Source organism: Dermacentor albipictus, chromosome 2 (assembly GCF_038994185.2).
Source record: "Dermacentor albipictus isolate Rhodes 1998 colony chromosome 2, USDA_Dalb.pri_finalv2, whole genome shotgun sequence".
Taxonomy (NCBI): Eukaryota; Metazoa; Arthropoda; class Arachnida; order Ixodida; family Ixodidae; genus Dermacentor; species Dermacentor albipictus.
In genome coordinates this window covers 82573395-82588371 of record NC_091822.1, presented here as the reverse complement: position 1 = coordinate 82588371, position 14977 = coordinate 82573395, and the positions used below count along the sequence as shown (strand labels likewise).

At 43.1% G+C, this 14977-nt stretch overlaps 1 protein-coding gene across 5 annotated transcripts in view; it reads right to left on the bottom strand.

Moving 5' to 3' along the window:
* The window catches only part of LOC135895825 (2,4-dienoyl-CoA reductase [(3E)-enoyl-CoA-producing], mitochondrial-like), a 45909-nt gene extending 38811 nt beyond the window's left edge, over positions 1–7098 (bottom strand). The window contains exons 1-3 of one of the 5 annotated variants that reach the window (XM_070533701.1): positions 6668–7098; positions 5484–5671; positions 263–320 (exon numbers count right to left, since the gene is read on the bottom strand). In XM_070533701.1, the coding sequence (XP_070389802.1) occupies positions 263–320; positions 5484–5671; positions 6668–6670 (249 nt within the window). In that variant the 5' untranslated portion in view covers positions 6671–7098. The remainder of the gene's footprint in view (positions 1–262; positions 321–5483; positions 5672–6667) is intronic. The other 4 variants (XM_065424026.2, XM_065424025.2, XM_065424028.2 and 1 more) reach the window with 4 other exon arrangements.
* Between the last annotated feature and the right edge of the window lie 7879 nt (positions 7099–14977).

Sequence of the window (14977 nt, the reverse complement as noted above, 5' to 3'; positions counted from 1 at the left end):
TGACGATGCTTTTGCCGCCAGGGGTAGTATTACGATATGCTCAAGCGATGCTCAAGGAACGAGCCGCCGCGAGAACGACGACGAAGTTGGTCGGTGCGCTTGGCGCGAGCGAGTGTCAGCCTGGCTGCCTGGCTCCAGTGTAAATAGCCTGTAAATAGCCTCTTCTGTCTGTGTCTTTCCACACGCAACAATATTAATAAATCACAATAAGCCTGTCATATGTGCACTGGCATAAAAATTGTGATGAAGTAAGAATGTTTACTTTGCTGCCTGTTTTTGAAGAAATCTCCTCGGCAGCTTTGTCCAAGACTTCTTGTTTCCTGTAAAGGAAATATATAGATGGGCATTGTAAACATTACATAGGTATTCCGTTTTGGCAAGATACGACAGATGAAACCCAAACCACACTGAGTAACGTATCACACAGATTGAGCACAACAGTGTGACTTGCATTCTTCAAAGCTGCACAGTTGAAGACGGGACAGGCAAGAGATGACAGACAATGACAAGTGCAGCTGGCAAGTGACTTTTATGATAATGTTCCTTCCACTAGGAAGAAAGGTGGCAATGCAGTGTCATATATATGAAATGTTGAGAACTGGGGGCTTTAGATTCAGATCTTTCTCGGGGAGCCAGAACACCAAATGCGTCAGGTGAACAGAATTCCACCTGTTATACGCAATTCAGTCTCTACCATAGCAGCATGTAAAATGCAGTATTTGGTGTAGTGTTATGTTAAAACACTTTTTATTTAAATGTCAGCATGCACATCAGGACATACAGGAGAGTGAGCACATCTCTGGAACGTTAACATCACCAGTACACTACGAAAGCTGGAGGAAAGACAAGAATGCCTGCACTCACTATAACAGACTGTCCCATAAGTTAATGCAGTGTGTGAGCAAAAAAAAAAATACTAGGACACCTAAGCACTTATGAGTTGTGAATGCGAAAGCATTATTGTCCAATTGAACGCCACTAAGCAGTCCTTCAAGTTATGAACTCTTTGCAGGCAAGCGAGCGCGTTGCAACACTTGACGTTTTCTTTATTTGGCCTTGCTGAGTAGCGAGGGTGATGTGGCATCACAGAGATGCCCTCTCCCCTCGCGCAACACCTGACACACTACCGCTGCAGCAGGTGTTCCCTTTCATCCACTCTGCTCCGCTGAGGCATGCTCGTGACGTCGTAACCAACAGGAAGTTAGGTTCCGTTTTGCTGCTACAGATAACATACGCTGGCTTTTTCGCTCAATGTGCCAGTTGGCGCCTTCGCATCAACAGTGAGAGAGGGTGCAGTGGTACTGCTCTTCCCACTCGAAAGGACCTGGTTGACCTTCTAGTACAATCCTCGTTTTGCTGTACTAAATGAGTGAATTTTATGAGTGCACGTTTTTCGCAGCCCATCTTTAGCTTTTGTCGAAATAGACATAAATGAACAGAGGATCAATCTTAAATTTCTTGAGAAATTGGGCAAGAATGGGGCAGAAATTCATTAAATGTCGCAAAATGCCTATGGAAAGTATACTTTAAAGGGAAGAACTGTGCTCAAGTGGGTTCTTTGCTTTCAGGAAGGCTGTGAATACCCCAACGACAATGGAAGATCAGAACACTTCCGCCTCATATGAAGATGAAAACATTCAATCGTGTGCATTGTCTTGTGCTCAGTGACTGCCGAATGACTTTTAGAATGCTACCAGAAGCACTTGGTCTGGGAAAGTAGGCCGTTCATTGGATTATGACTGACAATTTGTAAATGAAAAAGATTTGCACAAAGATGGTGCTGAAACTGCTGACACCTGAGGAAAAGTTGCAATGAAAAGAATGTTGATTGGGCAACTTAAAATGACAGTGACGAATTTTCACAAAAAGTTGTCAGTAAGGATGAAACTTGGATTTAGGAATATGACATGAAAAAAGATATGACATGAAAGATGAATGAAAAAGATTTGCACAAAGATGGTGCTGAAACTGCTGACACCTGAGCAAAAGTTGCAATGAAAAGAATGTTGATTGGACAACTTAAAATGACAGTGACGAATTTTCGCAAAAAGTTGTCACTAAGGACGAAACTTGGATTTAGGAATATGACATGAAGCTGAAGATAGAGCAAGAAGTGCAAAAAGGAAGATGAGCCAAGGCCAAAAAACGTGTGGTAAAACAAAGCAAAAATTAAAGTCGTGTTGTGTTTTTTGACTGCCATGGAGTTGAGTGCCATGACTTGAAGGTCAAACTGTGAATGTAGCTCTCTACATGAAGGTCTTGAAGCACCTGAAAGATTGGAGTTCAACCAAATTTGTCGAAAGAGGGGTGTTGGATATAGCACCACGATCATTTCCCTGTGCACTCTGCACTGGTAGTTTATGAATTCTTGGCATGCAATTCTATCGGTATGCTGGTTAATCGTGCCTACTCACCGGATTTAGCCCCCTGCAACTTTTTTTTTTCTCCCCAGAGCAAACTGGTGCTCCAGGGGCGAAATTTGGGGATGTGACAATAAAAAGGAAACGACATTGCCGCTGGAGTGCTTAGCAGAAGAGGACAACAAAGGGTGCTTCCAGCAATGGAAGAAGAGGTGGAAACAGCGTATTGTGTATAATTGGGAGTATCTTGAAGGTTACCACATTGATGTATCTGAACGCTTATAAAATTAATATCCTTAAACATACTGCAGAAGCTTTTGAGACATACCTCAAACACTGGTTTCAATCATGTTTTTTTGTTTACTTGTTGCAATATATTGTTATCATGGTTTCATTATAAGAAAGCTTTACTTGCGCAGCGCTGACCATGTTTTAGGCCAAATCACATTCAAGACGTGCCACACCACCATTACCCTCATAGCACAACACCCATGGGGAAACTCACGTAGACGGTGGTGCTGTAATTTCCTCTGGTAATATTGGAGCAAAATGTATGATTTGCTTTAAAGTGGAACATTATGAAATACACAGGCCCCTGGCCCCTCCTACATTAACAGCACTGGTACAACTCTGAGCATTAAAAATGTACAAGATAAAACGACGAAAGTAATAACAGCTAATGAAGAGATGGGTGCCTCAGAGGCATGCAAATGCTTTGTTAAACAGAAACAACAATCACTTGTTGACATGTACATCTTTAAATTCTCTTATATGAAATGCCTTGATGGGTTTCGCAGTTGAGACTGTTTCTTTCTTTCCTCCTTCCCTGGAAAGAACCGCAAAGGCCTGAAAACTGGTCAGCAGCCACTTTCATAAAAGTACTTAGCAATGCAAGCAGAAGGCAGCTATTAATGAATGGTCATGCTCCCTCAGCCTCTTTATGTAAACAAAACATTGGTTGATAAACAGTTTTACACAGTCTAATGGCAAGTGACAGACTATATCAACATAGCATGGGTAGATCGTACTTGAAGCATAGACACAGAGGAGTGGGGGGCAATGATAAATAACAGAACATGAAGGATAAATGTAATGTTCTGCAAATAATACTAATGTTTAAATTAACCCTTCGCAACACTATGTACACAAAAATGCATTTAATAACAGCAGATTCATTCAGCACTATGTGTCTTTCTTTAATTTACCCGAATCTTGTGCTTCTGCTCTGGCAATCTGCACATTTGCAGTGCCATCTGACTAAAGAAGCATTAAATATGTGTCAAAACTAACAGCGTGGTCACTTATGTAGCAACGTAAGCAGGTAAGCGCAAATATTTTTCTTCTGCTTTTTTTTTCCAATGCCCAGCAACATTTACAAATTTTGTCAAATGTGTGACATTCTTGAGACTGTACTTACAACAAAGTATATTGCCTTGCTTCTAAGAGTGCTCTAGCAGCTGCAGAAATAGTGCATGGTCACAAATGTGTACAAAGCACAACAATGGACATGAAGTGACCCCCATTCAATCCTCGTGTAATAACCGACCACATGCGTTGGTTCTTTATTGTTTATTTTTCTTACTCAGGGACCTTATGTGTATCCTGTGCAACATACTGGAAGGTCCCACAATGTGACGCCACATTCAGAGGAAACGACATTGCTAGAGGACACTGCTTCCAATAACACATAAGATTTTGGTGAAAGCGACAAAGGTGAAGTTGGCCATGAAGCTTTCTGTGTGCAAAGGTGAAAATAAGCTGCTGGATGCATCACTCCGAGAAATGCCTTCTTCAGACAAGGTGCGGAGAAACTTACAATAGAGAAGGAAACAATATTTTACTCCACCTAAGACAGTGTTTAGCGACCTCACTGACAGTAAAGTGAATTGTATACTCCATACAACTACTTTGAAAGGTATGTGCCCAAACTTCTGGAAGAGGAGATGGGAGCTGGGAAGCTGCATACTAACACATGGTATTTTATTTGAGCACACCGGAGGGCAAACTTGCACAGTCTCCAGACATTCGCAAACATCAGCAAATCTGAAGAAGTAGGAAAGCTCTTTACTGTATATCAAAGGTCACCCAGAAGGATGGAGGACAAAGATCCAAGTCTTGATGCACTTCTGACTACGGGCTGTGGTAACCCACCATGGCTGCTTAGTGGCTGTGGTGTTGGGCTGCTAAGCACAGCTCGCGGGATCAAATCCCAGCCACGACGGCCACATTTGGTCAGGGTGCGAAAACACCGGTGTACTTAGATTTAAGTGCACGTTAAAGAACCCCAAGTGGTCCAAATTATTCTGGAGTCTCTCACTATGACATGCCGCTTAATTAGATGGTGGTTTTGGCACGTAAAACACCATAATTTATTCATTTTTTTATAGGTTGCAGAGGCACTCATTACACCTGTGCCAAGTGCAAGGAACCAAGGAAAACCATCACATGAATTTCAATACCTGCCACCCGAACTTCTCGAGGAAAATGCACATTCAACAGCCCAACGCAGATGCCCAATATGATGCCATTCAGCACTGGCATGAAGCTTGTGAAACAAGCAGATTCGTCCAGATGTAACTCTGAAGGATGCAAGGGTTGGTTGAGAATATTTTGCATGAAGTGGCAGGTGCTACTGTGCCTCACCAAGTGGAGTTGCTTCTTTCAATTTCACAACTAAAACCCCTATGCCAGTTTCATGACGATTGAGACACTTTATACACATTTGTGTAAACTGTCTTAAAAATAAACCACTTTTTTTTTCACAACAACCTTGTCATTTGGTCTTATTTGGTTACATAGAGAAGGAGTAGAGAGGGATAAAAAGAAGTTTTGCTAGAAATGGAGAACAGCATCTGACAGGATTAAACAGTAAAAAACTGAGACTAAATACCTAACACAGAGGCACAGTGAAAGTACTTGATTGTGGCTTTTATGGGACAGTAGACAATGGAAGTTTAGGAAGGAAATGGTAGAGAACAAGTCATCAAAAATACTCCTCGATCCGTGCCCTATTATCAAGTAGAATTTGAGCACAAGACTCAGGGAAATTATCTGAAAGCGCTTGAACAAATCTAGGCATACTGTGGACCCATCTGAAACGGTACAATTCATAGGCTGATATACCTGCTCATTATAGCAACGCTGGCTCCAAGCTGTGCAAACATCTCGGTCATTCCCTTGCCAATCCCAGTGCCACCACCAGTGACAATGGCAACCTTGTTCTTGAAGGTACCAGGTGGTAGCATCGGTGTCATGACAGGTGGAAACAACTTCTTGGCTGTGCAATACTGGCGAAGGCATTGCAACCTGTTCTGAAATAAAATTTATATATGCAGTTGCAATTAGCCAAAGCTGCTGGCTTGCACTAAATAGACAAGACTGTATGACGAAAATGTAAAATACAAGCTATACTCCAACAAGCACGAAGGTTGAACAAAATAGGGAATATTTGGAACAAACAGAATCATTGCAACAAAGAATCACTGAATCCTAGCAGGCACAACAAACTGGAATGTTATATGACGGACTTTACAGTATCAGGTATAGCTTTTCAAAACAGAGCGCTACCTTCACCACAGTTCTCATCTGATTTTCTCGCTTTTTCTTTTTGGTACCGGATTGATATCGTGCGTTTTTAATTGGTGCTGGGTACTTACTGCAATGTACCTTTACTTAAATTTAATTTTGACGTGTTGTACATGACCCCCTCTCTTGTCACTTTGACAACCGTGCAGATACCGTCAGATCACCCCCCATCATTCCCTCATGGGTGAGGAAATAAATGTGCCATCTGTTTTGACAATTCCAAGAGAAAGAAAAATGGCCTAAACGAAGTGAACAGGCCGAAAAAGATTTCCTATTGGAGGTGCCGTCGAACAAGAGTCAGTATTATTAGCTATACTCTGCTTGAATTGCTGTACGTGACATTAGATTATATGGCAATCACTCGATACGGGCTGTGTTATTTCCCAAATGCAGCTACATATCTGGTCATTCATGAAGCCCTTGCGCTATGACGAGGCAGCCCATTTTTTCCGGCTTGACGTCTTAAGCTGCGCTCATTCAAGTAGAAATCTTGTACTTGAATAGAGAAAGCAAACACTCGATGGGTGAGGTGCTGTTACTTCCTTGGCCGTAACGTTTCAAGCGCATGCCAGTTCAACCTTTACACTCCACAGCGATTTATATAGTTCAACAGAAAAACTTTTAAAGAGGTGACAAGAAAAGTGAGAAGTGGCGAACTTAGCAAACGACAAGTACTATTGAAACAGCTATTTGTTAAGATACGCAAAGTAAGAACGGCTCACCATTTTGAGTAGACTCAGGGGTCAGATTTACAACGATCAAAAGCACAACCGTAGCACTACGCTATATAGCCACGCTTTACAGTAGCAACGCTGGCAGTAGCTTCGAACCAAGCAAAATACGCTGCGATCCACAATTCACAGCTACTCACAACATGAAGTAACGAGACTCGCGCCAAGTAAACGAGGCACGGCACATACGACAACACGACGGCGAAGTGATCGAGGGGCAATGTCGAGGGGAACGACCAACCACAGATGGACGACGATTTCGAAACCGAAACCGTCACTTGCACTGCGACGCGGTCGACGACCTCGCACCTCAGGGTCGGCGGAAAACGTCATGTCAGTCAGATCACAGAGTTTCATACAATAATTATTGTAAAAGACTCTATGCGTCAGACAAAGCAATTTCACACGGTGTACATTTCCCAAGCGTTTATGCTATAAGCGTTTATGTATGATTATAGCGTGGCCACAATTTTGTAGCCAGGCCTTCCGCTCGATTCTATGCCACTATGACGAAGCGCGAAAGGCGGCTGCCAGCACCTTTACTCTCGTTTAACATTAAAAGAAGATCTTGTGCTTATTTACTGCTGCCTTATTTTTTCGCTCAAGTTTCACACGATTGTGTTTTTACTTCTCATTGTTGAATAAAACAGTTGGCATCGTGGTTTGCCAACCGCACAGCAATGGACCCACCGATTCGATGCCTTTTTTTTTTTCTAAGTAGCATTCTACACCGGGCCGTTGGCATGGTAAACGGCAGAGCAGAGCAGTGCCTGGGCAGATCGATCACTATCGCGCGACCCGTAATCCTAGCTGATGCCATGCAGTGCGCTTTGAGTGCTCGTAAGGGTGTTTTAATATCATAGATAAAAACTTTACCTAGGCGGAGCAACTGGCGCAGGGTGAAAGAGGAGCCGTAAATAATTGAAGTTAAATGAAGGCAGCGATATGTAGAGCCACGAGAACAGGATTAGCGCTGGTGGTTGCGCAGGCGAGGCTATAGTTTCGGGATAATAATTATGAAAGTGTCCGAAGAAATGCATTTGGTGTTCCAGGTACTTTTGTATTCGAATGAACAAAACATCGTTTTCTTTAAAAAATAAGTGGATCAACAGTGCATTTTTATACGGCAAGTTTGACGGGGCATATCTCGAAACCGGTATACTCATCCCCAAGAGAGAAAGCTTGATGATGTGCAAAGCAGCGAGGTTGGCCTGAGGTGCGTTCATCTAGCCATGTTAATCTGCGCTGGGGAAAGGTAAGAGGATGAGAAAGAGGAGCATTATGGTTGACGGCGATGACAGAAGATGATTCAAAACATATAACAAGCAATTTGGTCTACTCAACCCCATACTCGTACTAATTAAAAAAAAGTCAAGACCTGGGTGGCCCATTAAACCTAGATTTAACGTCTTGCCAAGGCCCTAAAATAATATCCTGCAACAACGGTGGGCTGTCGATGCACGCAAGATCATTGGTCAACTTCTTTAGCGCACATCCTATATATATTATTATGTATTCAGATGTTACAGCTCACAATCTGGAGACTCGGTGCGTCACATTAGCTAGTACACGTACCCGCCTGTACCCGCTTGCAAACGCCACCCACAGCCTAAGTCTGTGCAGAAGAGTGGCACACCTACGATTAATTTTTGGTGGTAGCCTAAATTTCATATATGTTAGGGTCCAAGCTCTGGATTCATCTGTGGCTATTTTCCGGATCGTCCCAATGCTTTTACGTCGCTTTCCAGATGATTCGTGCGAGAAGGCGCACTTGGCGTCCAGTCGCTTCGGCCAGCCTTCGACATCGGCCCAGTTCGTTGCCGTGACACCCTCAATAGTCATTCTAAGTCAATATGCCTCGCATACTCACTAGCTATACAATTCGTATGTACTGTAATTAATGAAAATGTTAATTATCTCAGCGCTGTGTATGTGCACTCGTCTCGTCCTTGTACTTTGCGCTTTTGAAAAAGAACAGTTAATTATCCTAATTATGGTAATTACTTTGTTAGCCATTTTCATTTCTCGTAGAAGTATAATGACCACCTCAATGAGTAATTTAGATCAAGGGTTAGAACTGTGCTGTGAGGGACAATTTTTAAAGATTTGGTGTAGCTTGAAAAACACCCTCTATATGTTATTATATTGATAGCTTCGGTGCATGATGCACTGCTGTCGTCCGGACTATAGGAGCTTTTCTCTGGAAGAACTAGTCAATTAGGAAAAGATTTCAATTATGTTACTAAGCAATGCCAACTAAATATTCAATCCTGCTGCATGCAGTATAAACGCGTGTAAGGGCTGCACATTTTTGTTTAAGCTACGAAGGCCAATTTTCAGGGTGCGGCTCATCCCAATGGGCACTGAAACTCCCTTGGACGCCCGGATAAGATCCCAATGTCCAAGAGCAGTCGTCCTGGGGTCATCCAGGGGATATAATTATCGGAATAATTTTAAAATCCACTTCTTATCCTCTTGCGGACGTCCTTTACTATAGGCCATTCGTGCTGGACATTTCGCCCATGTCCCGAGCCGGACTTTGTACATTGAGGGTTATGCCTAGTCCCGCCCACCTTGTTTTCTTCTAAAGATATATTACTGATAGTGATGCTTGGTAGATACCCTTATATTCTGTGATCTCATTTAACCCTTGCAGCACTTGGGGGGTGGAAACATTATGATAGTGCTGTAAAAGCTGTTACCTGCAGCCTTTGTCATAGTTTGTGCTAATTAAGTTGTTAGCACTTATAACGCAGGACTGTCGCATGCACACTTTCTCTGAATTTTATAGGTTTGTAGTATGTTGTCTCGTGACCAGTTCTGTGTTTGAGTGCTTGTAACACTTGCAATACTAGCCGCTCTCTATGTATTAAATCACATTTTCTTCATGGAAACGAACAGAAATATATGTGAAAGTGATTGTCCGTCCATTTTATGTAAACAGCTTGCTTTTGGACCCTAGCTGTGTTTCATGGGTGCAAGTTGTGTGTTCATTGGTATATGTCAACACCACATATCATCTTTGCAGCACAGATTCTACAGAAGGCTAATGTTTGCACCAGTGCAATTCAGTCGATTATAAATAAAAATGACCAACCCGTAGACATCCTTTAATGGTCCACGGTTCGTCGTAGGTATATATGTCTGACGGGCGTTTAGCAATGAAAACATAAACGAATTCTTGCGTCCGTGGAACATCCGTACATCCGTTCCAGACATTCGCGGCACACCCCTCGGACTGCCAATTAATATATGCGCTTGGTAGTCATGCGGATGTCTACCGTACTCCCTTATGCGATCTGCGCACGTCCTACGGATGACCAAGATATCCAGAAGCGGTAGTCCAGTGGACCTCCACAGGAGTTCAAATACCCATTGGGATACACGCCATGTGTAATTGCAAGTTGCAAGAAAAGTGCTCGTGAACGCGCTCGAAAAACTGGACAATTTATTTATTTATTTATTTTATTTATTTAGAACATACTGCAGGCCTACAGTAGGCCCAAGCAGGAGGGGCGAATACATAATATATGCAAAAAGAACAGGATTAGCAAAATTGAAAAATGTTAAATACAAGTTGTAACACAAAATACAGCAATAAATACAAGACCAAAAATGACCAAAAATGACCGTTTGGCGCCTGGTCGGTTCTGCCAAATGGTCTTCACCCAGTCGAACACGAGGTCATCGCCCCTTTACAGAGGAAAAAGCTCTAGGACACTGGTCCAGACAGGCTTCGGCACTCCAGGCCTTAAGGGCTTTGCTGAAGTTTTTAAGGACATGCGAATTGTGCGACCGCCTTTGAATGCTGTAGCGTGTATAGCACCGCGTTACTGTGCGAATTTTCTGGTTTCCATTTTTTCCCTCGTCTTCTTCTTTCTCCTTTTATTCCCTTTTCCCAGAACAGGGTAGCCAGCCGGTACTTACACATGGCTAACCTCTCTGTCTTTCCTCCCCTTTGTCTCCTCCTCCTCGTAATTTCCCTTTTTTTTTCGAGTAAGAGCAACGTAACAATTGGCGAAAGAAGACCGTTTATCGCAGCATACGACATGGCAGAGTCGCCATAACGCTCAATCATCGTCACTCGCCGACTCCTCAGACTTCGAGCTGGAGCTGTGCTGCGGTGCACACTCGTCCCACAAGAACACATCTTCGGTGTTGTCCAAGCTGTTCGAGATCCCAGTGACTTTAAAACTACGGGACACAATGTCCGTCCCCACCGACCTCCACGCGAACAGGATCCAGCCAAGCACAGTCGCAAGCGATCCCCTCGTGAGCCGTCCAGTCGGCATCTTTTTGCTCGTGGCCACAGCGCTTGCCATCCATTCCGATTCACGCTGGCGTTCAATGGTTGCAGTATGCCTGTGAGGCCGCCTGTAATAACAGTCAGGTCTGTGCCGACACGGCACAGCTGTACCTTGACTTTATCCATCAAGTGTCCGCTGAAGCACCCCAAGACCAAAAATGACCGTTTGGCGCCAGCTGGTCGGTTCTGCCAAACGGTTTTCACCCAGTCGAACACGAGGTCATCGTTCATCCAGCCCTTTTCTTGGACTTGAACTACGATTCTATTGGGGAGAACTTCGTCGGGAATTCTTTTCCTTTTCAATACAACGTTGGTAGCTTGGGGTGTTGCGGTGAGCGGCCCTTACGTGGATTCTTTTTTAGTTAAGGCCCCGTGTCGCAGAAAATCCGGTGTCGGCGTCCAGCGTTGGACGTCGTTTTGACAAAAAGATTTTTGAACCATTCATACCCAGGCCCTCCCTGTGGCGCAAGAAAGTTACTGAACTAGTTGTATTTCTCAAGCTAAAATACACAGAAAAATCGTAAAGTACGACTTAAACACAACATACAGGCGTGATAATGTCGGATTATAATTTTAATATACGAGAAAACAATTCTGTTCTGCGAGAACTCTAACAAACCCCTTTTCCGCGGTTTCTACCATTCATAGACCGGCCACGGCGACCGCCAATTAGGGGCGCATGAACATCTCGGAGTCCATGGAGCAGCGCGCCCATTTCCTTGAAACATTTCCACATGGCGCTCGCCTCCGCCGCATCACGGCCCACGCAAGAGGCCGCGTTTCGACCAGAAACCCCGCCTTCAGGCATAGCGTTCGCCGCGAGCGTTTCCCGGTAAACATTACGGTTACATACGCTGTAGTTGCCGGGAAGCTTGAGAATCAGTCAGGGATCTTTGCATGATATCGCGATCCACTCTTAAAGGCAAAGCTTAAGCGTCCTCCAATTTTTGAAGGTGTTTTTCGGAAAAGCGGGGTGAGGCCCGTACACGCGTTTATACGGCAATTAAGGTGCAGAATGTAGCTTTGATGTGTCAGAATAAAAGCTATACACAAGTCAGTGTATGTTGTCACAAGTGTTGCAACAACAGATAAATATGAAAGGTAGACACTGCAGATGGCCATATTGTTGTGCACATAGGTTCTGCAAGATATAGCACATTCAATAAACATGTTACTGAGGAAATGTAGAGAGGTCATTCAGTCTGCTACTCTTTTCAGGGGCGAAAAGCAGTGGCGTAGCTAGGCCATCTGGCGCCTGGGGCCCCTCGGTGTAGTCAGGAAGGTGCGGTTATAGAAAATTTCTGGTGAGGGGGGAGGTTTGATGTTTCAGCACCAGCACAGCTGCCTTGGATACCATGCATGTCCATCCTCCCCCCCCCCCCCCCTCTTTCGCTTTCGTTCGCAGAGATCGTGAATGCAACAGGTATACATGCTGTTTTATTTTCAGCACCAAATAACACAGGGTCCTGCACTGATAACTTGTGGTAAGCGCATTTGCACATCTGCTGTCAGACGGTAAGGTTCGGCGGCCAATACAGATGCGGCATCATGGAGAATATGGCTCACAAGTAACACACATATTTTAATAATGTTTTAATTAAAAACTTTAGAGGCAATATTGCATTTGCAAAATTGAAGCCTAACAGTAATATGTTGCCCAACAACTTCACAAAAATTGCGTAGATACAACAGCGCGCAGTACGTTGGCTGTGGGCTGCCCTGAACCCAAACAAAAATTAAATAGCAGGTCAGTGACGCTGATCTCCCCAACCTATTATAAAACGCCACCTGCTTCCTTACTGCACGGTCACCAATCCTATGACAATTATGAGTTCTCTTCATTCTGATCCATAAGGCCTTTATTTGCTGCTATTGGTAAACGTGATCATCCGAGCTGTGGTAAAGCCACAAGGTTGGGAATGGAACAGAGCACAGCTCGCATTGATTCCTGGCGTCACCACGAAAAAAAAAAACAGAACAAAGAGAGAGAGAGAAGGCCGCCATCGAACCAGTGCCAGCGAAAGCTTAATTTGTGCTACTTTTGGTCTGCATTTGCAATGGATAAATTAGAGAGATCCACTTCACTGGTGCACTATTTCATATTTTTTCGGTACTGCCATACTGGGCTGACCGCAGTGCCAAAGTACTGCAGGCTCTAGCACCCAAGATGATTTTGTTTAGAGAAGTTTTTGTTGAGTTAATATGACTTTCGGCCTTCAATTCCCGAATTGCAATGTTTTCTCTATAACTCCTAATTAAACAGGTACTTAATACATCCTATTTTAAGATAGCGCGGCATGAATGGAAGAGCGACCCAAGAGTCACATCGCTACACTGTATGTTTAGCGACGCATGAGCATGAGCGCACACCATGAGTGCACCACACATTAAACATTCCACTAAGGCAAGTAGTTTAGCGACCACTTAGCGAATTAAATTTCTTAGCCCACACATTCGTTCAATTATTACGTAAGATGTTGATAAAGCTGCATCTGACAATTCTGCAGCACTAGATATCTGGTATATTGGGTACATGAGCTCGGGCTGCTGGTTACTGGAACATTATTTGCCATACGCTGAAGACCATACTAACGGCACTGCTAGTTCTAAAATTACGGGAACATTGTGTGTTTACAAATGAGGTCGCATAATTAGGTCACAAGTGCAGGCAATGAATGGATGAAAAGATCCAGAAGATGTGGCCAGCCTGAACAGAAAACTTATTTTTTCCTTTCAGTTTCGTTAAGGAGTGAAAAAAATCTAAGCGTCCTGGTTTAGTTCCAGTTCGAGCAAAAATAAGTTTTTCTTTCTGGTTTTCGGTTACGTTCCGATTCGAAATTCTGAAGGGTAGTGTTGAACAAAGGAAAAAGACTGACAGGAAGCATTGCCAAAATTGGTTTTGAATGTCCACTGTTATTCTCATGTTGAACAATGCAAGATGTGAACTTTGGTCAATTGGTGTCAAGAATTTTCGTGACTGCAGCGGGTGAAGACTGAGCAGATTGGCAAGGCTGCCCAATTTTTATCACTAGCTTCATTTTCTGCCTTATGATGGCATTGAGCTTTGGCACATGCTCTGGTATGTGTGCTGCTTTGATTTATAAGGTTCATTCATTCATTCAATGAACCTATAAATGTACATAGGGTTGTAACATTGCAAATACAAAGTATTTTACAGACATGTTTCCTGTCGCGTGGAGCTTTTACTCTGACATGAACAATAGTTCTGACTTTAGTCAGCCCTGTGTTTTTATCGGTTACAGAGCTTTTATTTTTGCTGTATAAATTACAATACTATTTCAATTGGGACTGCTGCAGTTGTTTACTATAACAAGAAATTTATCATGGATTACTTACAACGCTGAAACATGGGCAACTTCATCGACTTTCATCATTCGAAGGATTTGTAGGGAAAAAATATAAGTAAGCTATGGGAAAACAATTTTTTGCATTTGACTAAAAATATCCAAGACAAACTACTGGCACAAGCCAGACCTTCAGCCTGATTCATTGTAGACGGGCTTCTCTCACAGAAGATGCTCATATACAAACTGCGCACTCAACTATTTTTTGAATGGGTGGTTTAAAGTTCTACTGCATGTCTCACTGTTCTACTTCTGTTACTCATCCTTGAGCTAGATCACCGACAGATAATCAACAAACAACAAACTTGAATAGGGAAATGCAATTCATTAATGTATGTTGGCAGCACCAACTAGCATTCTCATCAGATGCAATGCAGATAAATGATTAACTTTCTATTCTACTGATTAGTTCGTGTATATTATAAGATTTGCTCATGTTGCTGCTATATTTGCTGCTATTATACGGCCCTTATAAAGTACTCCATGGAAAATTAAGAGTGAAGTGTGAATTTGTGCTCTCCAGGATGCTTCATAAAATGTCTCGGCAATGTTTTTGAAGAAGGACCTCAACCAGACTCAGTCATACAATTAAAAATCTCAGTTGAACAAACTGTGATGTAATGAAATCCA